General features: G+C 38.6%; 2 protein-coding genes across 18 annotated transcripts in view; one reads left to right on the plus strand and one right to left on the minus strand.

Moving 5' to 3' along the window:
- Window positions 1-4142, minus strand: part of ATG5 (autophagy related 5) — a 234153-nt gene extending 230011 nt beyond the window's left edge. For 16 of the 17 annotated variants that reach the window (XR_014833090.1, XR_014833114.1, XR_014833525.1 and 13 more), the window contains exon 1: window positions 3856-4080. The gene's annotated coding sequence lies outside the window, so the exon portion shown is untranslated. Of the gene's footprint in view, window positions 1-3855 lie in introns of all 17 variants that reach the window. The other variant, NM_001037152.2, reaches the window with a different exon arrangement.
- Window positions 850-25155, plus strand: LOC110259431 (uncharacterized). Its single transcript, XM_085013105.1, has 3 exons — window positions 850-925; window positions 3668-4422; window positions 23273-25155. Exons 1-2 carry the CDS (start codon window positions 850-852, stop codon window positions 4318-4320), a joined length of 729 nt encoding a protein of 242 aa, XP_084869231.1. The 3' UTR covers window positions 4321-4422; window positions 23273-25155.
- The last annotated feature ends 314 nt before the right edge of the window (window positions 25156-25469 follow it).

A 25469-nucleotide genomic window follows, 5' to 3' on the forward strand; every position in this document is an offset into this window, starting at 1 on the left:
GTCTAAGGCTTATCTAAAGTGAACTCTTCACCTTTAACTCCTATCTCTTAGTCTTATCTGTAAAATGGGAATAATGGCCCTGACCACATAAGATAGATATGAAAATTAATACATGCAGGCCACTTAGAACTATGACTATAATATATTACTATAAAGTATATCTATCCCAATTTACAGAACCAACAAGAACATGTCTCAAAAAATGTTTAAAAGTCAAAGACTTTAAGAACTTAGAATCATTAAAAGTATTATATTTCATAAACAGAAATTACAACAGTTGAGGAAAATAACTAAAATATTGTTTTGAACATTGCCAATAACACTTGATACAGAATCAATAAGCATTACATTAAGTAACAGGCCCAGCTCTGTGGCAAGTGCCGAGGGCATACAAGACAATGATGATGATGATGGTGATAACTTTTTTTAAAACCTCAGGCATTGCCTAGAAGGCATTATTTACAAATCTGCTGAACACGTTGGGCACTTTCAGCTCCTTTCCGTGGCTTTGCTCATGCTGGTGGTTTCTTACCCTAACGTAGCATTCCCCACCTCATCTTCCAACTCAGACATCCTTCAGGACCCTGCTCAAAACAGCCTTTCTTCTATGCATGAAGCAAGCAGAACCTGTTTCCTCATTGCACCTTTTTAGTCTCTGCTTTCCAATCTCATATTGTTTCCATCATACCACAACAACTGCCAAAGTTCCTTCCAACTCAAAAAAGCTCATGGTTATAACTAAAATTTACTTTGTGAGAGCTTTCATAAGAGAGGAGGGGAAGAAGTTTAATATTAATAGAACCTATAGTGTTTTCAGGGAAGAATTTTAAAAGATATGAAACTTGAAGAATGGGTAGCATATGTACAAGCAAAAAGATGACAAGTATTCCAAGCAGGGCAAAGCATCAGCAAAAGCAAGAAGTGGGTAAGAATAGTATGTGTCAGCTTTTAGGAAACTTTATGTTGGGAAGAGTACAAAATGTAAGAGCTGACATTGTTGCATGTTTTAAGATCACACATAATCCAAGGAAAGTCGCTTTACTTCACTAAGTTTCTCTTCTAAACTACAGTTTCATATACACTATTGTACACTGACAATTCATTGGAAAATTTAGCGGGTGCAAAACTGAAAATGACTTCAGGCCTTCCTCTTTCCTTTATTAACTCTGTGGTCTTCCCTAAATCACTATATGGTAACTCCATTCTTCAGCTGCTCAGGCCATAAACCCAGGAGGCATCCATGACCCCTCTTCACACCAGCTGGCGCTAGCTTAGACACAAATCTAGAATCTGGCCATTTCTTACCATCACTATAATTAACACACTGATCCAAGTCACCCTGACCTTTAACCCTGATAAATACAATGACCTACCAACAGAGGTCTCAACTTTCAAAACTCTAGTGAGAGAGTTCCTGTTGTGGCTCAGTGGTAATGAGCCCAACTAGAATGAGGATGAAGGTTCTATCCCTGGCCTCTCTCAGTGGGTTAAGAATCTGGCGTTGCCGTGAGCTGTGGTGTAGGTTGCTTGGATCCTGCAATGGCTGTGGCTGTAGTGTAAGCCAGTGGCTACATTTCTGATTTGACCCCTAGCCTATGAACTTCCATATGCCATGGGTGCAGCCCTAAAAAGACAAAACAAACAAACAAAAAACAACCCTATTGAGACAGGACAGAAGGGGGCAGTACACCATTAAAAGAATGACACAGCCACTGAAGACACACAACAAAAACTGATTAGAACCTACTACACCCAAGAAGGTGAAAGATTTGACTTCCTGTGGACCTTAAGCCTCAATACAGCTCATTATAATACATCAGCATGCTAAAGGACACACCCACAGGCACCATGACAGTTCCAAGGCCAATTGTAAAAGGCCAAAAAGTGGGCAGTGGCCCAATTCCTGGACATTCACACCCCTTCCCCAAAATAGTTGGAATAATCTTCCCACTTGTTAGCCAATGAAATTACCCAGTCCAAAAAACTCAGGGTCACTCTCTCCATCTGAGACTGACCACATTCTATTGAATGTGTATGTATCTCTATAAATAAACCTGCGTTCACTTTGCTACGACTCATTCTTGAATTCTTCCCTGAATGAAGCCAAGGACCCTCACTTGGTGGCGCATCCCAGGAACTCGCCCAAGACCTGGGACATGTCATCCTCTTGCACCCCGTTTTCCTGCAACATAACCGTCTCATTCAAAGTAAAATCTAAAGTTCTTACAAAGTCCCACCAGCCCTGTATGACCTGGCCCCCACTCTGACTGAATTATCCACTTCTCTCCCTGCCTTGCTCCCCCATTTCCAGCCAAACTAGCTTATGTGCTCCTGCCTCAAGGACCTTGTGGGTGCTCTGATGGCCCTTTCCACTACATTCACATGACACCCTTATTTATTCATACTAGGTTTCTGCTCAAATGTCATCTTTTCTAAGTCCACCACCACCACAATTTCTTATGCATGGCACCAGCACTACCCATTCCCCTTCACTGCTTTATTTTGCCTCCAAAGGACTTTTCACCACCTGACACGCATTTTAATTATTTTATTTTTATTAAAGTATAGTTGATTTAAGGTGTAGTGTCAATTTCAGCTTTACAGCATATTGACCCAGTCATACATACATATATATTCTTTTTCTCGCACTGTCTTCCATCATGTTCTATCCCAAGAGACTGGATATACTTCCCTGTTCTGTACAGTAGGACCTCATTGATTTTGCATACTAAATGTAATAGTTTGCATCTACCAACCCCAAACTCCCTGTCCATCCCATTTCCTCCCTTAAATAATTTTTATATTAATGTCTCCCCCACACCCTCAAAGTGAACTTCATGATGGCAGGGATTTTTATTGCCTTGTTCACTGTCTATTGTTTTGTTTACTTTTTATTCAGTGCCTGGAACATAACGGGCACTTGATATCTGTTAAATTAATAAAGCAAACCTACACCTGAAATGTGTACATTATTCTAAAAATTTATATCCATATAGTACCATTCTGTTCACTTTTCCCATTTTAATCAGCATAACTTCGAGGATTAAAGCACACGTTTAAACTCAGTGTAAAATTCTATAATTTCCCTCAACTTCTACTCTCAGCCCAACATCTTTACTTTCAAATTCAACCAATAACTCCCTTTATGGAAATCACAACATAATTCGGTTAAGATTCAAGTACCCATACTCCCAAAGGCTCTGAAATTTATCAAGTAAATTCTGGAAGGCCTTGGAAGTTTCAATGCTGCTTAATAGTCTCTGGGTTCTGATTCTTGCTGAAAACAGGCTGTGTCTCCCCACCCCTCAGAAAAATCTAGAACCAATCCAGTTTCCCTAGGTTCCTCAAGTTCAGGTGTGACTTGAAACTAATCCAAAGTATAATTAAAGTATGTCAAAGTGTTTTGCCAACGGAAAATGGCTTTGCTGGGACTAAATGTTACTATTAAAATGAGACAATGAGTGCCGTTGAGAAGATAAATTAGGAGAAATACCCATCGATTTCGGATAGAATCCAAGGGCTGTAAAATAACTATGATCTAAATTACTATCCCACGAAAAACGCAGGTCCTGAACAAAACTCTAGAGCCCGCAATGAGACCCTGGCTTCCTACATTAGTAAGAAGCAGACCGATTCCCCAAGAGACCGCACAGACTACACCCTACAGCCTGCACTAGGGCTCGGGGGCGGCGCCTGGCCAACGCCATCTCCCTCGGAGGAACACCTTCAGGCGCCACCACCGCCCTGAGGAGCGCTCCTCTCACCAGCCACACGCCCCTCCTTCTTACCACACCTACCCGGCACCTCCCCAACCCACTTCCTCACTCTGGGGTGACAGACACACATATACCCTACCAGAAGCGCCGGCTTCTCCTCCGGCTTCTCCTCCGGCTTCCCGCACTAGTGAGGACGCTCGGGTCCCGGGCACTGGCGGGGCGGCGGCGCAGAGCACCCGACACACTGTCCCGCAGAGGCTCCCCAGCTGGTAGCCCCGAGGGCCGGCACAGCCGCAGGAGGCACCCGCGCGGAGGTCGGAGCCAAGCCCTGCGGCACTTCCGCCCTCCGGTATCCAGCCAAGACAACCTGCAGCCGGGAAGCCCACCGCAAGTCCAGTCACTCTCGGCGCCCGGAGATGACGTCACGAAACCCACGTGGCCCGCCACTCCGCCCTCTGAGTTGGGCCCAACCCCGCAAGGAGGGCAGCGCTTGAGCATGCGCAGACTGAGCGGAGAGCGTGAATGTGAGGCTAAACCTCTGGCAAGTTCAGAGCTTCTGCAGTTTCCAGAGTCCTGTGCGTTTGGCATAGCCGTTGGTGTTTAGAGAGCTTAAGAGCAAAGAGTTTTACAAATGCTGAGACATCGTCTCGCTAGAGCTTGAGCGCGGCATCCCTCTCCTGGCTTCACAGAGTGATAGTAGTAAAAGGTTGGTTTTCAGAATATTTTTGAAGCCGTCCACCTCAGAATGGGACTTGAACCCACTGGCTGGGACTCAGACCCAGTCAAGACTCAGGGTGGGACTTGAACCCACTGTGTTTTACTTAAAACCACACACCTGGTCTCAGGACTTACTGGTAAGTTCAAGCTCAGTGTTTAAGCACAGAAGGAGTTCTGGGAGAGGCAAAGTGATAGGTAAGAAGTAGATTTATTGATAGTATGGGCCGCTCAGAAGGCAAGAGCAGCCTGGAAGATACACATTCCATAGACAGGATATGGCGCACCTTAAAAGGCCAGAGAGTGGCCCCAAAATGTGGAGTGGATAGTTTTTATGGGCTAGGTGATGTCATAGGCTAACAAGTGGGAGAGTTATTCCAGCTATTTTGGAGAAAGGGCAGGGATTTCCAGGGCTACTGGAAAATGGGCTACTGCCCACTTTTTTGGCCTTTTATGATCTGCCACAGAACTGTCAAGGTGCCTGTGGGTGTGTCATTTAGCATGCTGATATAGGACAGTGAGCATATAATGAGGTTCAAGGTCTACTGGAAGTCAAATGTCCCTCCATCTTGGGCCTAGTAGGTTCTGATCAGTTTTTGTTGTGTCTTCAAGGGCTACATCATTCTTCTAAAGGTTGTGCCCTGTCCACTTCTTTCCTGTTTCATTTTCATATCTATCTTCTCATTTTATCTTTCCCATGTTGTCAGAGCCACAGCAAGGGTTAATAGCCACATTTAACAGAAGACTAAATTATCTGAATATTAAAGCCCTTCCATCCATACAACTGTGCGTATCCATGTCTTCCTGTTGGTGAAAATAACAAGCAATTAATAAACTCACTTCTAGAGTGTTTGAATTGGATCTATCCAAAAGTCCCACCAGGTCTTTAACATTTTTCTCTTAATTACACATGCCATTCAACATAATGCATGCATGCCAAGTAAACACTACTGTGTTGAGACTCATGATAGGTTCCTGATAATTGGGAGGATTAGGGAAATCCTAGTAGTAGCCATAGGATTCTTTTTAAAAGAAGGATCTTCTAGGTTATCTAGCCCAGTGATTTTTCCAATGGTGAATCACAACTCATTGGTGAGTCATCAAATCAAGTTGGTGGGTCATGACTAGCATTTGTTAAGTGGAAGAAAAAATAAGGGAAATATTGGTATGCTTTACATATGCTAAGGATAAATATTCTTTCCTGAAATTCATTAATACGTTTGTGACATACATTGGATAGAAGTGTGAAATACATTTTTTTTGGCATGTGAGGCAGTCAAAAAACTTTAAAAGCCACAAACCAGTCCACAGCACCTACTCAGTACAGAAATCTCTACAGCATCCCCAACAGACAGCCATTAGCCTCTGTAAAAAAGCTCTTGGCATAAAGTTGCTCCACCTTCGCAATGATAGCAAGCAAAACTAAATGGAATTTACTCTGAAATGTATGGAAAAAAATTAGATGGATCGATGAATGGGTAGAGGGATGGATAAATATGTGATAATGCAAGTACAGTAAAATGTTAATAGTAGAATCTAGGTGGTGAGCCTATGGGTGTTCACTAAAATTCTTTCAGCTTTGCTATTATGTTTGAAAACTATGTATGGAGATAACCCTAATAGATAGAAAGTGATTACACAGAGCTAAAATCCAGCTTCCTGTAACCTTTAAGAATTGAGTCTAGGGAATTCCTGTCTTGGCTCAGCGGAAACAAATCCAACTAGGAACGTGAGGTTGCCGGTTCAATCCCTGGCCTCAATCAGTGGGTTAAGGATCCGGTGTTGCCGTGAGCTGTGGTGTAGGTCGCAGATGCAGCTCAGATCTGGTGTTGCTGTGACTGTGGGGTAAGCCAGCAGCTATAGCTGCAATTAGACCCCTAGCCTGGGAACCTCCATATGCCACGGATGCAGGCCTAAAAACACACACACACAAAAAAAAAAAAAAAAAAAAAGAATTGAGTCTAATTCCTTCCTCCCCTTGGCCCTCCTCTACCCCACTCCCTCACCAACCTACAGTAGAGATAGCTAACCCTTGTTCTAATAGATAGTACTTCAGCTATGAAAAGAACTCTTGTGGAGTTCCCTTGTGGTGCAGCAGGTTAAGGATCTGGCATTGCCACCCCAGCAGCTCAGGTTGGTGTGGGTTTGATCCCTGGTGCAGGGAACTTCTACATGCCTTGGACAACCCCTCCCCCCAAGAAAAAGCTCTCATGCTCCATAACCCACTCAGGAGAACACTGTCAGTTCTTTGAGCCTGACATACCTCACCTCTGGATATGGTCCAGTTACTAGTGTCCCTATTAAATAGTCTTTCCCAGCTCATGATTATGCCCCTTAAGTAAAGTTTTAGAAAAAAGAGGAAATCTGTATTTGTTCTTTGTCATTTCCATTTGTTAGGTCTTCTCTTTCAATCAGTGGGATTGCATCTTTGTGATTTTTTTTTTCAATGAAAATAACATTTAAGGAGTTCTTTTTGGTTGTCCTTACCTTGCCCTCCAAGCCTCAGCTCCTTCTGGGTGACTCTCAAGCAGCCACTTGTTTTGTGTGAATTTGCTTATGAAGTCCTCCTTTCACCAAAAGCAAATGCACACATCCTTCAAAAGTCTAGATTCAAAGGAGAGACTCAGAGAAATCTCTGTTAATGATACAATTTATTTTCTTCTCACTGTAACGGTTCGCAGTTGTCAAGTCTGACTTTTATTTTTGCGTGCTTATAACTTGTAAAACTCAAAGCTATGAGATCCCAACTTTCTTTGCTCTAATTTACTTAAATCTGCCTTCCTTCCTAACCTCTCAGGTGTCTCTGCTCCCCCCATGAACTCTAACATGCCATTACATTCTGACCCCTAGGTCCCATCTATTCTCATCTCCAGCTTACTTGTGTCATGTAGTTAGTTAAGCCAAATTTAATTCTCATTCAATTCTAACTCCGCTGACTGTGCTCCAGCCAATTAACCTCTCTACTTCCCTCACTACTGGTTTCCTCCTTCAGCCTATAAATATGCTCAAGTGTTCTCCCATCCTATTAAAATCCTTCTTTCAAACTTCATCACTTCTTTCCTAGATTAATAGGATAGCCTCCTAACTGACCTCCGTGCCTCCAATCTTGCTCCACTTGCCCCAGGAGTCAACTCCATTTGATTTAGATTTCAACCAGATTAAATTATCTATAATGTATTCTTACCATATCACTCTGCTACTTAACATGTTCTAGTGATTCCTTCTGGGCAAATTTCTTTTTTCTCAGCATAATCAACCAAGCCCTCTATGACTGGTTCCTTCCCTTTTTTAAACCTCGTTTCCTGGTGCTCTCTGCCTTGCATGCCAAATTCCATTTGGCACCTCTCTGTGTAACATGATGCTGTTCCCACTCTCTCTGTTGCCCAAAATGCTATCTCCGCCAGACCCATCCCTACATCCCTTCTTCACCATTTGGCTTACACCACTCACTCCGCAAGACTCAGTTCAGGTGTTAGAAAGTATTCCCTGATCCATCCAGTCTGGCTTAGGTGCTCTTCAAAGTGTGTTTTTTTTGTTTTTTGTTTTGAATCCCTGATGCCAGCACAATGCCTTGTGTAAATGTTTGTGGAAATAAACTAAGCTGAGAATGAACTTTTTTTTTTTTAATTTGCTTTTTAGGGCCAAACCCGTGGCCTATGGAAGTTCCCAGGCTAGGGGTTGAATCAGAGCTACAGCTGCCAGCATACACCACAGCCACAGCATCGTCAGATCCCTGACCCACTGAACAAGACCAGGGATCGAACTCACATCCTCTTGGATACTAGTCGGATTCGTTTCTGCTGCACCACAACAGGAACTCCCTGACATGAACCTTGTTCAGTGATTCCCATCACATTCCCCTTGGGAACAAAATTACCTTCTCATAGCCTAGAGTTTAAGTAGGAAGTAGTGGTTTCCTTTATTATCTCATGAGTTTCAAAATTATCAGCAAGGGAAGTTGAAAGTAACTGACATATTCTGCTGTTAGCGGAGCGGGGGTCCCACAGTGGCCTGGAGGTCAAGGTCGCCACCACTGCTACCTCCCATCTCCAGGCCAGTTTTGTGGCTGGCTGGGGTGGGCGAAGGCATGGTTGCTTCGTCCATTTGGCCTTGCATTTCTGTTCTATTCTTTATCCTTACTTAAACAATACTTCTCTATTGATGCTAGACTAGAAACTCCTAGAGAACAGTGATGAATTCCTATCTATGAAAAGCTGGAAAACTGTAGTTCCACTGGTAGAAAGTGGACCACTAGTTCAGTTTGACATTGCAATGTACTCTAAACTGCTTTGGTATATAAGCTGTGATATTATGCATGTGCTAGTTTAAGCTTCATTTCTAGTTGCCCAGACTGAGAATTCCATGCTCCAGAAGGGGCCAGGCAAAAACACAGCAGAGGACCATACTCCAAAAGTAGCTATCACCATCCTGATCCAGATCACATGGTTTGCTAATTAGCATGGTAAATGTCAGAGATGGGTTTTTATTTTTGGCTTGCTCAAAAGTATGAAAAATATTAGAAATGGGATTCACTTATGAAATTAGCAATTTTCAAGGTATGTGGATTGACTAAAACATTTTAGAGGTTCCTGCCACCCTTGAATGAAGTGAATATAGGAATCCATGAAGCCTGCAGCTTGATCCCTAAATTTCCTTATGTCTTCTATAAAGATGATAGAATTCAGCCTCAAGAATGATGTTAAAACTACCTTAAGACAACCTTTCTTGGAAGGAAATTCTGAGAGTACCTTAAAGGGGCGCAGAGCTGTGTTCTTATCCAATTTATACAGCAGGTGTATGAAGTAGTGTTTTGTTTAATAAATAACTGCATATACATTTGAATTTGATCTAAGGTTGACTTCCATTATAATCTCAGATCCAGATTTTGGGAAATAATTAATCCTCACCAACCTCAACTTCTTTGGTATCTATGCTTATCTATGGAAAAGAACTTCAGTTATAAGTGATCAAATTAGTCTTGGTCATTTAGCAAGAGTGGCAGGTATGTTCTTTTTGTCTCTTAAAATGTTTCTTAAATTCCCAGGTGTTCCCATCATGGTTCAGCAGTTAACAAATCTCACTAGCATCCATTAGGACACAGGTTCCATCCCTGGCCTTGCTCAGTGGGTTAAGGATCCGGCGTTGTGGTGAACTGTGGTGTAGGTCACAGACACGACTCAGATCCTGCGTTACTGTGGCTGTAGTGTAGGCTGGCAGCTATAGCTCCGATTTGATCCCCAGCCTGGGAACCTCCATATGCCACAGGTGCGGCCCTAAAAAGCAAAAAAAAAAAAGTTTCTTAAATTAAAAAAAAAAAAAATTTAAATGGCAGTAGATTTCAAAAATTTGGATTAATGACTTATCCTGGACTTGGACAACCTTGGGCCCACAATCCCATGTGGCAACTGCGTGCTGGAGTGAACCTTTTAGTCTCAAAATGTCCTCTCCACTTTCCCACTGTCCCCACACTATCAGTTGTTTAGACATTAGATTATCTACCTGGATGCTAGAGACATTGGAGCTTAACACTCCTTTATAGCTCTTCATGTTTCTGAGGCACTACCTACCCCGGTTTTTGCAGATATTCATGTTGAACAAAACCGAAACAACCAGGCCAGAATGGGTTTATACTGAATAATTTAAGACACATTTGATTGTGCTTGTAATCAGATTTATGGCTCTAAGATTTTTCTATTTTTAATTTTTGTAGGGCTACACCTATGGCATGTGGAAGTTCCCAGGCTAGAGGTTGAATCAGAGCTGTAGCCACAGGCCTATGCCACAGCCACAGCAACACCAGATCCGAGACGCCTCTGTGGCCTACACCACAGCTCATAGCAATGCTGAATTCTTAATCCACTGAGTGAAGCCAAGGATCAAACCTGCATCCTCATGCTAGTCAGGTTCGTTACCACTGAGCCACAATGGGAACTCCTATGGCTCTGAGATTTTACTTTTAGGCAATTCTAAGGATATATGCTTGAAAGTTGGGAAAATATCATTATATGATATTCTCTCCTATGAGGTGAGAGAACATTTGGAGGATCCAGATAATATTTTGAGACTTTCAGTCCCCAACAATCATAGGCATTCCCTTTGTTATCTGTTTAAATGGCATTCTAAAATCAATCCAGGAGCCGGATAGAGCCACTCTTCTAGCTTTAATGATAGCCTTTCATTCATTATGTCAAGTCTTTATTCAGTCATTTAAGTATTTCTTGAGTTCATATAATTATGTGCTTGGTAAAATAAAAATAGCTCTTAAGCAACAGCAAAAGAATCCCAAAATTCCAATACATGTATATATATGTTAAAAAATCACAATATAGAGTAGTTTTCCTATGACTACCATGTCAACTACATAGTACCATATGTAATTCTAACACCACTACAGATAAAATGTGGATTTCTGTTGAAAATATTGTGTTTTAAGACTCTATGATTCCAGTTACCCAACACTCTCTACCTGCTTGCCTACACAGATTCCGTAGGGATGAATTAAAGCAATATGCAAATGTTCTCTGGAAAAAATATGCATTTATAACTTCTGTGCATTTAAAAAATTTTTGATCTCCAGAATTAATATTATTCTTAAATAATTGTTGATTTAGATTATTTGGTTTTTCTCATATGAGTGTTTTTCTATAAAAAGCTGGGGAAGGAGTTCTCATTGTGGCTCAGCAGGTTAAGAACCTGACTAGTATCCATGCGGATGCAGGTTCAATCCCTGGCCTTGCTCAGCGGGTTAAGGATCTGGTGTTGCTTCAAGCTGCAGCATAGGTCACAGATGTGGCTTGGATCTGGCGTTGCCATGCTGTAGGCTTACAGCTGCAGATCTGATTCAGCCCTTAGCCCGGGAACTTCCATATGCCGCACGTGCGGCCCTAAAAAGAAAAATAAAATAAAAGATTTTAAAAAGCTGGGAAAATCCAGCCAGGCAGTTTTTCAGTCTGTTTTTTTCAGAAGAAAAATAGTCTGCAAAGTGTAAAATTGAGGAGAAAGTCAAACAAAACAAAAACAAATCCTTGCAGTAACATGTTATTGTCACCAGGTGGCACAGTCAACCTGATATAAAGCCCAGAGCTCCCAGCCAGCAAGGCCAGTCAACAGCACCCTCAATAATGTAAAAGACCATGTTTCTCAACTTCTGGTTATCTCTCTTGAGTAAAAGACTTGGTAAAATCCTAAAAAAAATTCCTAATTTTCACAAGATTATTTTAATTTGGAAAAAAAAGACCCACTTTCTAAACCTTGACTTAGTACTGACAATATTTCCATCAGATACATTCCCTTTGCTTCACACTGTGCTTGGCTTTGGATCATAAGCCAGTGCAGTAGTATAGCTGAGGACATGGGCTCTTAAATTCAATATCCGGTGTCCATTACCTGTGTGGCTGTGTACAAAAATATTTAAAATACTGGCTGCATAATTCCACACAGACAGTGAAAAATGAAAATGAGGGCCCTTTGTTAAGAAAAAGAATTTTTTAAAAAAAATTTAATATGTTTTATTTAATTATACTTGATTTACAATGTTTTGGTTATTTTTGCTGTACAATAAAGTGATTCATTTATACATACGCACATATTCATTTTTTTCAGATTCTTTTCCCATATAGTTTATTAAAGAATATTGGGTAGTGTTCCCTGTACTATACAGCAGGTCCCCATTGACCATCCATTCCATTTACTATAGTGTGCATATGCCAATCCCAAATCCCCAATTCACCCCTCCTCCACAACCTGTCCCCTTCAGTAACCTGAACTCTCTGAGTCTGTTTCTGTTTGGAAATAAGTTTGTTTGTATCTTTTTTAAGATTCCAGGTATAAGTGATATCATATGATATTTGTCTTTCTTTGTCTTACTTACTTCACTTAGTATGATTACGTCCCATTTGTTTATTTTTTATTTTCATTACTCTAGGAGGTGGGTCCGAAAAAAATATTGCTGCAGTTTATGTCGAACTATGTTTTCTTCTAAGAATTTTATAGTATCTATCTTACATTTAAGTCTTTAATCCATTTTGAGTTTATTTTTGTGTTTGGTGTTAGAGGATTTTCTGATTTCACTTATTTATGTGCAGCTGTACAGTTTTCTCAGCACCACTATTGAAGAGATTGTCTTTTCTCTATTGTATATTCTTGCCTCCTTTGTTGTAGATTAGTTGACAATAGGTGTGTGGGTTTATTTCTAGGCTATCTATCCTATTCCATTGGTCTCTATTTCTGTTTTTGTGCCAATACCATACTGTCCTAATTACTCTAGCTTTGTAGTATAGTCTGAAGTCAAGGAGCCATCAGCCAGCCTCCAGCTCCATTTTCCTTTCTCAGGGTTGCTTAGGCTATTTGGAATCTTTTGTGTTTTCATACAAATTGAAACATTTTTTGTTTAGTTCTATAAAAAATGCAATCGTGATTTGATAAGGGTTGCACTGAATGTGTAGATTGCCCTGGGTAGTATAGTCATTTTGACAGTATTTATCCTTCCAACCCAAGAACATGGTATATCTTTCCATCTGTTTGTATCATCTTTGATTTCTTTCATCAGCATCTTACAGTTTTCAGAGTAGGAGTCTTTTGACTCTTTAGGTTTATTCCTAGGTATTTTATTCTTTTTGGTGTGATGGTGAATGGGATTGTTTCCTTAATTTCTCTTTCTGATCTTTTATTCTTAGTGTATAAAAATGTGAGAGACTTCTGTGTATTAATTTTATATCCTGCAACTTTACCAAATTCTTTGATGAGTTCTAGTAGTTTGCTGATAGTGTCTTTAGGTTTTCTATGTATAGTATTATGTCATCTGCAAAGAGTGGCAGTTTTACTTCTTTTCCAATTTAGATTGCTTTTATTTCTTTTTCTTCTCTGATTGCCATGGCTAGACCTTTCCAAAACTATGTTGAATAAAAGTGGGTATCTTTATCTTGTTCTTAATCTTAGCAGAAATTCTTTCAGCTTCTCACTGTTGAGAATGATGTTAGCTGTGGATTTGTCATATACGGCCTTTATTATGTTGAGGTAGATTTCCTCTATGCCCACTTTCTGGGGTGGGGGTATCATAAATGGATGTTGGATTTGTCAAAAGCTTTTTCAGCATCCATTCAGATGATCATAACTGGTTTTATTCTTCAGTTTGTTAATGTAGTGTATCATACTGATTGATCTGTGGATGTTGAAAAATCCTTGCATAGTGGGATAAATTCCACTTGATCATGGTATATGATCCTTTTAAAGTATTGCTGGATTCGGTTTGCTAGTATTTTGTTGAGGATTTTTGCATCTATGTTCATCAGTGATATTGTCCTGTAAAATTTTCTTTTTTTTGTGGTATCTTTGTCTGTTTTTGGTATCAAGGTGATGATGGCCTTACAGAATGAGTTTGGGAGTATTCCTTTCTCTGCTATTTTTTGAAACAGTTTCAGAAGGCTAGGTGTTAACTCCTTTCTGAATGTTTGATAGAATTCACCTGTGAAGCCGTCTGGACTTTTGCTTGTTGGAAGGTTTTTTTTTTTTTTTTTTTTTTTTTGTCTTTTTGCTATTTCTTGGGCCGCTCCCACAGCATATGGAGGTTCCCAGGCTAGGGGGCGAATCAGAGCTGCAGCCACCGGCCTACACCAGAGCCACAGCAATGGGGGATCCAAGCCGCGTCTGCAACCTACACCACAGCTCACGGCAACGCCAGATCGTTAACCCACTGAGCAAGGGCAGGGACCGAACCCGCAACCTCATGGTTCCTAGTCGGATTCATTAACCACTGTGCCAAGACAGGAACTCCTGTTGGAAGGTTTTTAATCACAGTTTCAATTTTAGTTCTCGTGATTGGTCTATTCATATTTTTTTATTTCTTCCTTGGTCAGTCTTGGAAGAGTGTACTTTTCTAAGAATTTGTCCATTTCTTCTAGGTTGTCCATTTTATTGGCACATATTTGCTTGTAGTAGTGTCTTATGATCTTTTGTATTTCCATGGTGTCCATTGTAACTTCTTTTTCATTTCTAATTTTATTGATTTGAGTCATCTCCCTTTTTTTTTCTTGATGAGTCTGGCTAAAGGTTTATCCATTTTGTTGATCTTTTCAAAGAACCAACTTTTAGTTTCATTGATCTTTTCTATTGTTTTCTTTATCTCAATTTGATTTATTTCTGCTCTGATCTTTATAATTTCTTTCCTTCTACTAATTTGGGTTTTGTTTGTTCTTCTTTCTCTAGTTGCTTTAGGTGTAAGGAGAGGTTATTTATTTGAGATTTTTCTTGTTTCCTGAGGTAAACTTGTATTGCTATAAACTTCCCTCTTAGAACTGCTTTTGCTGCATCCCATAAATTTTGGATCATTGTGTTTTCATTTTCAGTTGTCTCTAGGTATTTTTTTTCCTCTTTCATTTCTTTAGTGATCCATTGGTTGTTTAGTAGCATATTGTTTAGTCTACACATGTTTGTGTTTTTTGCAGTTTTTTTCCTTGTAGTTGATTTATAATCTTACAGCATTGTGGCCAGAAAAGATGCTTGATATGTAAACTTATTATTTAAATTGGAATGTAGTTGATTTACAATGTTATGTGAGTTTCAGGTATACAGCACAGTGATTCAGTTACACATACACACGAACACATACATACATATATATGTATGTGTGTGTGTGTGTGTGTGTGTATATATATATATTCTTTTTCAGGTTCTTTTCTCTTATAGGTTATTACAAAATATTAAGTATAGTTCCTTGTGCTGTATGGTAGGTCCTTGTTGGTTATGTTTTATATATATTGGTGTGTATATTTTTAATCCCAAACTCATAATTTAGTCCTCCCCCCTTTCCCCTTTGGTTACCTTAAGTTTGCTTTATTTTTGTTTTGTAAATAAGTGCTTTTGTATCTTTTTTTAGATTCCGCATATAAGCAATATCATATGATATTTGTCTTTTTCTGTCTGACTGACTTCATTTAGTGTGATATTCTCTAGGTCCATCCATGTTGTTGCAAATAGTATTATTTCATTATTTTTTATGGCTGAGTAGTATTCCATTGTATGTTATCCATTCCTCTGCTGATGAACAATTAGGTTCCTTCCATGTCTTGGCTGTTGTAAATAGTGCTGCAAAGAACACTGGGGTGTATATATCTTTTAAAATTATGGTTTTATCCAGATATATCCCAGGAGTGGGATTGCAGTATCATATGGTAACTCTATTTTTAGTTTTTTAAGGAACCTTCATACCATTCCCCATACTGGCCATACCAACATACATTACCATCAGCAGTGTAGGAGGGTTCTTTAAGAAAAAGGATTTCAAGATGATGACAGCAGGACATTAAATCAAGTTCCATGTAGTCCAACAGGTTACACGCCCAAGAACTTGGTTCTTATGTAACTTCTCCAAACCTCCACTTCTCCATTTTCCTCATGGTTAAATGAAGATAATGAAAGCACCTGCTTCATAGACTCATTGTGAAGATTAAGTAGGGTGATACACATAAAACATTTATCATAGTGCTTGGTACATAGTGAGCTCTTAGTAAATGGGAGCTGCTCTTTTTTATATTTGTCATTAGACTCTGCCACCCCTCCCCTGCACCAATCCATTTTTCAATCTGCTGTCAGAGTAATCTTCTTTAGCGCAGTTACAGTTATGCCACTGCCCTGGTTTGGGGTTTTTGGTTTTTGGCTTTTGGTTTTGGGGATTGTTTTGGGGTTTTTTCGTTTGTTTGTTTTTTGGTGTTAGGTTTTTACAAAAACCAAATCCTTACTACCTACAGAATAATATCTAAATTTCTTGGGTTAACCTAATCCAACTTCATCACCCATCACCTGTCTGGCTCCCTGGTCTATCTCTGACCTCTGTCTCACATCCTGTGCCTTTGCTGAACCTGTGTCTTCTGCTAGAAATGCCCTCTCCCCAGGACTGTAGGAAAACACAGGAATCACAGTCACAGTTCTGCCTTAGAGCCATTTATAATCTAGACTGGCAAACAGAATATTACACAGAGATTCAGCAAGAATGCAAGACAGAGAGAGAAGAATGGTCAAGGGGAAAAAGTCTGAAAAGTTCAGAAGTAGAAGTCATGACTGTAATGGCACTTTTTAAAGCATTTTGTTTCACAGTTTACTAATGGTTACTCTATTGTGCATAGATTATATATGTAATATGTATCAAAGCTCATGGCCCCGTGTATTCTTTTTCAAACATATAATTCATATCCTTAAGTTATTAAATGCTACACTTAAAAGCAGGGGAAATAGGTATTTTTAAATAATTTTTAGAGCAGTTTTAGATTTATGCAAAACTAAGCAGAAAGTCCAGAGAGTTCCCGTATACCCTGTCTCCAAATACTTTCTTCCATTATCATATCCTGCAATGGCATATTTGTTATAGTCAATGAACCCATACTGACCCATCATTTTCTCCTAGAGTCCCTATTTACATTATGCTTCACTCTTGGTTTAGACAAAGGGGCTAAACATGAGTTTAGTCACATATAAGGGACAACTATTCACCATTATATTATCATACAGAGGTGTTTCACAGCCCTGAAAATCTTGCATTCTGCCTGATTATCCCTCCCTTCCTCTAAACCCCTGGCAACCACTAATCCTTTTCCATCTACATAGATTTGAGTTTTTGAGAATATTGTATAGTTGAAATTGTAAACTATGAAGGCTTTTTAGAATGGCTTTTCTCAGTGATATGCACTGAAATTTCCTTTATGTCTTTTCAGGGTGTAATGTCTTTTTAAATGAAATTTTAAAGTTTTAAGTGAAAGTCACATTTAATTACACCAAGTAGAATATTTAGATGATTCTCTTTTTCACTTAAAATATACTAGTTGAAATTTAATACAGACGTTTATCAACTCTTGTGTTGGGGACCTTTCTGTGGGATAATTTGCCCATATACATGAATTACCTGAATTGTCACCCTAGTGATGGTATATTCTTATATTCTTAAAGACTCTCTATTTTAGGGATAAGTGGTATGGCTTAAAACACTGACTTTTTAAAATTAAGGTATTCAGTTTACCTAAAAATAAATCCTGCTGAATTTTTGAAAAGCCCATTTTATAATCACGACGTTTTCGCATTCCCCTCCCAGTATGACAGCACAGTCAGCCTGTATCTTTCTCCACTAGTGGTGTCACCACACACATGCCATAGTTTACTGTTCATGTTTTCTAACTGCTACCACTGAAAAGGTCTATAACCATCATTGTGTTTTATTACCTTGGGCTTTATACTATGGTCATGATTTAAGAGAATACGAGAGAAGGAAAAGGTATAGGTATTTCAGGAAAGGAATGAAAAAGGATCAAAAGCAGGAATGAAACAATCGCATTCGTGCCTGGGTGCTGTGAGTGTATTTTGGTCTGCAAATGTAAGATACTCTATGTCAGGAGGTTAGACAATTCATCACATACACACTAGTTAGTTAATTAACATTTACGGAGCATAGACTATGTGCCAGGCACACTTCTATAACATTTTTTCTAATATTCTAACCAGATTCCCAGTGCTCATGCCATGTGGGAGTTCCTCTTTGGAAAGCGCACACATTCATAAAGAAATCATAAATACAGAGTTAAGTGACTTTGGAAAGAGCCTATGTAAGTGAAGGGTCCTGAAGTTTTAGCTTCACAGTAAACTCACCTCCATTTCTAAGGACTGAGAAACTGAAGTTAAGAAGTGAGGCTCAGGTAGCCCCATTCTTCACTTCTCTTATGTATCCAGGGCTGCTTCCTGTCCCATGATCTAAATTTTTCCCTAGAAGAACAGTTCATCTTGGTTATATTGCCATTAGAGTTAAGGGAAAAATTAAACAAGAAGCTTTCCTGTTCTGCTTGCCACACATTTCTGTCCACTATTCATGCGCCCTGATTTTATTCACTGCCTTATTCTAGATGGGTTTTCTAACATTCTTTTCATCTTCTAACCATAACATGAAATTTCTGTATTCCTGAAAGACAGATACAAGTAATCACTTCCTCCCCCCCACCACACTTTCCTAGCAATTTATAAAATGATTAGTGTTCTCACAGAACAGTGTGTTCATTCACTTAATAGGCATTTATGTACAAGGCTGTATTAAGTACTCAGGATGCTAAGATGCATCAGAAATAATAATTTCTTCCCTCAAGGAACTCACCTTCCAATTTGGCACAGATCTGATAAGTAAACAAGTGATTGCAACAGTCCCTAACAGGCTGTTATAGAACTATACACAACTGTTACAGGAACCTAGCTTCGAGAACAACTAGTAGCAATGTATAAAATCAATCTTAAGGGATAAATAGATACAACAGATGGACAAAAAAAGAAGGGCTTTGAAGCCAGAAGCTCTTAACCAAAGAGTCCATGGTTAAAATTAAGGGGCTTGAAGAACTTGGATGGGAAAATGAGTACATCTTTATTTTCACTAACCTCCAGTTTGAAATTTAGCATTTTCTTCCATTGTAAATATAGGTCACAAACTGGAGTAGTATTGTAAACTTGTCACCAACAGAAACATAGATATATTCAACCCATCTTGCAGTAGTCTCGGATTCTTGAAATATTATTTTATACCCATCACTACTTAATTACACAATGAATTAGACCCAGTGCAAGACCTTAGTATTTTTGCATTAATAAAGAAACACTGTATAACACAAACTTGTTTTCCTAATATTTTGATAACTGAATAGGAATATACAGTTATCACTTTGTAATAATATGTATGTCTGTGTAATATGTATGTCTCTTTGTAATAATATGTCTGATTATGCATTTAAATATATTATTCTGAGAAAAGCTCCATAGACTAAGGGGTTCATTGCAAAAAAAAGAATAAATAAATAAGGTTAAGAACCCCTGTTCCAGGCAAAGAGAACAGAAGATTACAGCAAGTGTAAAAGATGAAGACTTGTTCAAGAATTCAGTCATCAGTGCTGTCTTTTTGTTCCCTTGACCCTAAATTCTTATCATTCCTCTTTCTGCCACTTCCCAGTTTGGGACACCCTGTCCACCTGGCCCTCCTCCAGTCCATTTCCCACACTTCCTTCTTTTGGGAATCCATGTTCCCAGTGCTGGTGTTGTGTTACTGCTATTCAGGTTGAAGGGGATAAGGAAAGCCCGACCTGCTTGGCCTTGATCTTACCTCTCCCTGCAGTCCCCAAGGCACCTCTGTGAGCACTTGGGATCCCTAGGACAGACCCCTTCTGAAAAGAGCAAGTGTGGCTTTCAGCACCCTCCACGGGGCACTCACTACCTCTCCACCCTCGTCTCCCACGGTATGAGCATGGTCCTCCAGCCTCACAAAAATGCTTTTCACTCTGAAAAGAGGTCCTGCCCTCCATCAGGGGCTCTACAGCTATTTTCTTTTTTTTTTTCTGCCTGGGACACTACTTCTCATCACTCATTTTTCTTAGTTATCCCTAATTATCTGTTAGGTGTCTTCCTCTGCTCCCCCAAAGAATGACCTAAGTACATCTCCTATGTGTTACCTTAATAGCCTGGATTTCCCTTTATTTTATCATTAAGTGGTTATAGACTTTTTACTGGTCTGTGTTCCATGAAAAAATACTGCACCCTCTTCTCCGTTCAGCACTGAGCCTTTCCTCACTATTTAATTTGCCACATAGAGCCTGACAGGTAGTGGGCATTTGACAGCTGTTTACTGGTGAGATGAATAAATGAATGAAACAAGAATTGTCATCTAGGGCTCTATTAGGATAAGGCTTGGAAACCAAGGAAAGTGGTTTGAACTTTATCCTCTAAACTAGGGTTTTCCAAACTGAACCTTATGATCTGTTAGTGGATTGTAAGATCAGTTTAGGGGTTTGCAATAATTTTTTGGTGTGAAATAGATTTTCATAGCACAGAAGAGTAGAGAGCAGAGTAGAATAGAATAGAAAATATCAGTGCATCACAAGCGGCAAGGGTTAAGTTTGTTTCATAAAACTTTTACTTCAGTTATGCATATTATGCATATACATGAACATCCTGCATGTATATGTGATTGAGTTGTGATTATTTCTTCTTATAGGTTAAGAAAGTTCTCAAGCTTCTGCTGTAACCACAAGGGAGCCATTTTGAAGGGTCTCAATTAATGATGTGATATGATCAGATTTGTGGTTTGGGAAATTCCTCAGACCACAGCATGAAGGGTATTTTGACCAGTGATGGAGACTATAGGAGTAACTAAAAAGCTCCTACAGTCAACTGAAAAATGACAAGAAAGATAATGACCTGGGATGGGAAGGAGGGGGTGGGAAGCAGAAATGGTGACTGATTGGATGGAGGGTGTGTGTGAGGAGAGTTGAAGTTTAACATCTGGTACCATGGGCTTGATCTAGAATGCCATTATTTAGGTAATGCGTACATCAAAACCAATGTCAGTTCAGTAGGAGGAAAATCAATTATACTAACTTTTGAATTGAATAGAATAATTAGTCCACACTGACATGAATTGCTCCGGGTGCTAAATATAGTAACTAGTGAGGTAGATGGTCCCATGTATAAATTATCCATAACTAGTAAGTTAAGTAGTGTTTAAATCTGGTTGCTTAAACATTTAAGCTACTTTATTATGCTATCACTATGGTATGTAAATTGATACTCTATGCTTTTGAGTAGGAAAACCAACCTACATAGCCCATTGCTTATGAATTATCTCTATTTTACTCACCAACCTCAAATCCTTTTTTGGAATGAGACAAGAGGAAAAAAAAAATCCAGTAATACATAACTCGTACAAGTTTATAAGCATTGCATATGAGGATAAATATTATTATTTTGCTTCTCCATGTAATAATTATGTTTTCTGCAAAGCCCTCATGCATCTGGAAGAATTATATAATGTTCTCATTTACTCTGGATGGGCAATGTTTAACCTGGGTGTTATGTAGATCATCATATCTTAGTTGCAGGACAGATTCTCATCCAAACAATTTGAATGTAAATCAGGTATGGGTGTTGTCCTGATTAGTTATTTAGGCTGAGATTCAGAATTAGCTCAGTGGAGGAGTATTAGTTGACCAAGGTGCAGCCAAGGAATGAGACAAAAATAATATGTGTTTATATGCATTAGATTAGTAAGGTAATAATAAAATAATGATTATAGGTTCACATTAAAGCAGCAACTATTAAGTTTTGAGCCCAGTCATTTGATATTTATTTGTCTTATGTGTTAAACTAGATGTTAAACTCCTAAAAAATGTGTCAGGTGCCACATAGCACTTAACTGTGCTCTGAGCCATGCTTAGTGATTGAATGAGGGAAGTAGTTATTAAAAATTCCAGTGTTTCCCATCAATAGATAATTGACTTAAGAAGATATATATACATGTATGTATATACACACACATAATGAGATATATATATGTGTATAATACAATATATATAATAGAATATTACTCAGCCATAAAAAAGAATGAAATATTGCCATTTGCATCAACTTGGATGGACCTCGAGATATATGATTAGTGAAATAAGTCAGACAAAGAAAAACACTCTATGGTATCACTTATGTGTGGAATCTAAAAAATAATACAAATGAATCTATATACAAAATAGGAAAAACCATATGGAAAACAAATTTATGTTAACCAAAGAGGAGGTAGGGGGATGGACAAATTAGAAATATGGGATTAGCAGATACAGACTGCTCTATATAAAACAGATAACCATCAAAGATTTACTGTACAGCACAGGGAATTATATCCAATGTCTCACAATAACCTATAATGGAATATAGTCTGTCAGACACCACACACATACACACACATAAACAAAAACAAACAAAAAAACAAAAACTCAAACCCCAAATCACTGTACTGTATACTTGAAACTAATACAATATTGTAAATCAACTATGCTTCAACAAAAGTAAATAATATGTATTTTAAAGCTCTAAAAAAAATTCCAGTGCCTCCATCCGGACACAGGTTCAGTCCCTGGCCTTGCTCAGTGGGTTAAGTATCCAGCGTTGCCATGTGCTGTGGTGTAGGTTGCAGATGCAGGTGGGATCCCACGTTGTTGTGGCTGTGGCATAGGCCGGCAGCTACAGTTCCAATTTGACCCCTAGCCTGGGAATCTCCATATGCCACGATGCAGCCCTAAAAAGACAAAATAATAATAATAATAAAGAAAAATAGAAGACTAATAAGTGTAGCTAATCTCTATTACCCCTCCCATTGGAAAAAAGTACATATTTGAATCATTTGCTTTATTAATTCCATTTGGCTTTAAATAACTCTTGGCTGTTTTTTTTTAAATATCCTTGAAGTGTAAATTTGTAGTCATTAAACAAACTGAAATAAGCATGACATAGTATCATTGCAATACATTAAATCTCCCTATTGAGAAATCTTAAAACATGTACATAGGCTTAAACTGTAATTAACCCATGAACCACTCTCTCTAGGCATTCTTAAGTTTACTTAAGCATTAATACATATAATACTCTCATAAAGGGGAGAATTTTTACTATGCATCTCTTGGGAATCGAAGTTAGTTAGTGGCAATTATGTTTGTAATATTAGCATCACCAGGCCCCACAGAGATCTGATTGAAAGCAGTTAAGAGATCAACTAAATTTTCTGGCTATAAGCAAACATCTAGGTACAAAGATATGTGTTGGATATGGATTTATATTTAGCTCAAAGCAGCATATTTGGCTTTAGACTATGCAATGGAAATTGTTTGTCTTTTCCTAGTGTTAAAAGTTTCCTTGATAAAAATATGTTTTAAGATTGTTAAATTACATATTTCTAAAATAAACTAGATTTTAGCTGTTAACTAATTAACTGTTTGTTCCTACAACTTGAAGCTGACTTCATGCAAGGGTGTTAAAGCTGACATCCCGTGTCTTCTGTTGTTTTTCAGTCGGCAATGATTGGTAGAGAGATTTTTGGAAATCAAGGAGACCAGAGCAGATCCAGCGTCTAACTATGGCTACCATCATGTCAGAAGCTCTAAATAAAACCATAATGCAGATAATTATTTTATCTGTGAAATTCAGTGGTAAGCTACCTGAGGATGAGACTTCCTGGGTCTGATATGTCAGGCATCCATGAACTCCCAAATTTTGTCTTAGGATATTCCTAGATTCAACTGACTAATGAAGCCCTCAATTCTGAAATAAAGTTAAAATTCACAACTTACTGAAATATTTACTACCATATCAATGAACCAAAAGTTCACTTGCTTTTAACCTTGTGTAATAAAGTATATACCCCTACTGTGACATTAAATATATCTTGTAATTCATTTACCCTATTCTTTGTATCTTTGAAAGGTTCATTTTCATTTAATCTATTGTCACAGCTCTATGGCTATTTCATGATGTAACAGAATGGAAATACAATGCTGTACCAATGGAATACGACAAAATAATAATGGTAGGTGTACTTAAGTCGTGGGATTTAGAGTCAGACAGACCTTAGCTGGAGTCCAAACTCTGCCGCTTACTAATGTGTAGCTCTGAATAAATTCCTCAGCTTCTCTTAGCCTCAGTTTTTGTCTCCCAAAAATGGGAATAATAAATGTGAATACCTGCTAAAGCAGTTAGGAGGAGTAAATAATGTATGTAAAAGGAGACATAAGAGGATTTGGGGGGAGGTGATAGAAATGTTCATATTCTATATCATAATTATAATGGTAGTTAACATGACTATGGCATTTGTCAGAATTCCTAGAACTGTACACCAAAAGGTATGAAATTTACTGAATGTCAAGTATACCTCTGTAAACCTGACTTAGAAAAATAGAATAATAAAAATTTTAAATGCATGTTAAGCATTACACAGTGTTCGACACTAAGTATATAATAAATGATTGTTCTATGGGGCTATTTCAAAATTATTAAAAATTAATTCTTCCATTGTCACAGCAATAATTCTGCGCAAAGTTGTGAAATTTCTACATCTTGGTGCACTGAATTGGAGATCAAATTCAATATTCCTGGAATACCTCTTCTGCTCTTTAAATGTCAAAGAAAAGTGCAAAAGACAGTCAAAGCCTGTGTTCACCTGTGGTGCTGATTATTTTCACTTTACAAAGATTATTAAACTCCACTGAAGGTCCATTCTATGGCATGCAGAGTGGTATAAGGATGATACAGGCATTCTTCCAACTTAAATACTTTATTCATTCATTCATTCCAAAAATATTTATTGAACAGCTATTATGTGTCAAGCACCTGCTACATCCTGAAAATGCATTTGGGGCTGGGAGGAGGGGAAACAATCACTATCCTTGTGAAACAGTCTCGTGGGAGAAGTGAACTTTAACCCAATAATTACCCAAATAAATATTAAAGTCTCAAAAATAGATATACAAATGGGCCCCTGGCTTGGAAGCATTCACACCAAAGAATAGCTGACCTGAAATTCAGCAGAGATGAAAACAAACCAAGAGTTTTCTTTTTAATGGTACAAGGGATGTGGCAAATAAAAAAAAGTGAAAGGTACAATCCTTATGGCAGAGGATGTCTTTCTGGGAGGGATTCTCAGTTTTGTATTGAAAGCATGTAGTCTGTGTACAGTTGGGGATATTTGTATGGGTTTATATGAGATGATAGTAGTGTCTCAATGGTGAATTTTCTGAGTTGTGGTAGTTACATTGTGGTTATGTGGGAAATTATCCTTGTACTTAGTAGCACACATGTTGAAGTATTTATAGATGAAATATCTTGATGTTCACATGCTATTTTCAAATAACTCAACAAAAATAATGCCGAATAAAGATGATTAAAAAAAAAAAAGAAATGAACTTATTTGTAGAACAGAAACAGACTCACAGTCTTTAAAAAACTATGGTTACCACAGGGACAGGTTGAAGGGGGAGGAATGGACTGGGGTTTGGGAATGGAAATGTTCTAAAATTAGGTTGTGATGATGGTTGTCCACTATAAATACAGTAAAAATTCAATGAATTAAAAAAAGGTAAGGCGTTCCCATCATGGCGCAGCAGAAACCAATCCGACTAGGAACCATAAGGCTGCAGATTCAATCCTTGGCCTCTCTAAGTGGGTTAAGGATCCAGCATTGCCATGAGCTGTGGTGTAGGTTGCAGACATGGC

Source organism: Sus scrofa, chromosome 1 (assembly GCF_054392235.1).
Source record: "Sus scrofa isolate SSC_HxYL_T2T_F1_AM1 chromosome 1, Sscrofa_HxYL_maternal_Yorkshire_Landrace_v2.0, whole genome shotgun sequence".
Taxonomy (NCBI): Eukaryota; Metazoa; Chordata; class Mammalia; order Artiodactyla; family Suidae; genus Sus; species Sus scrofa.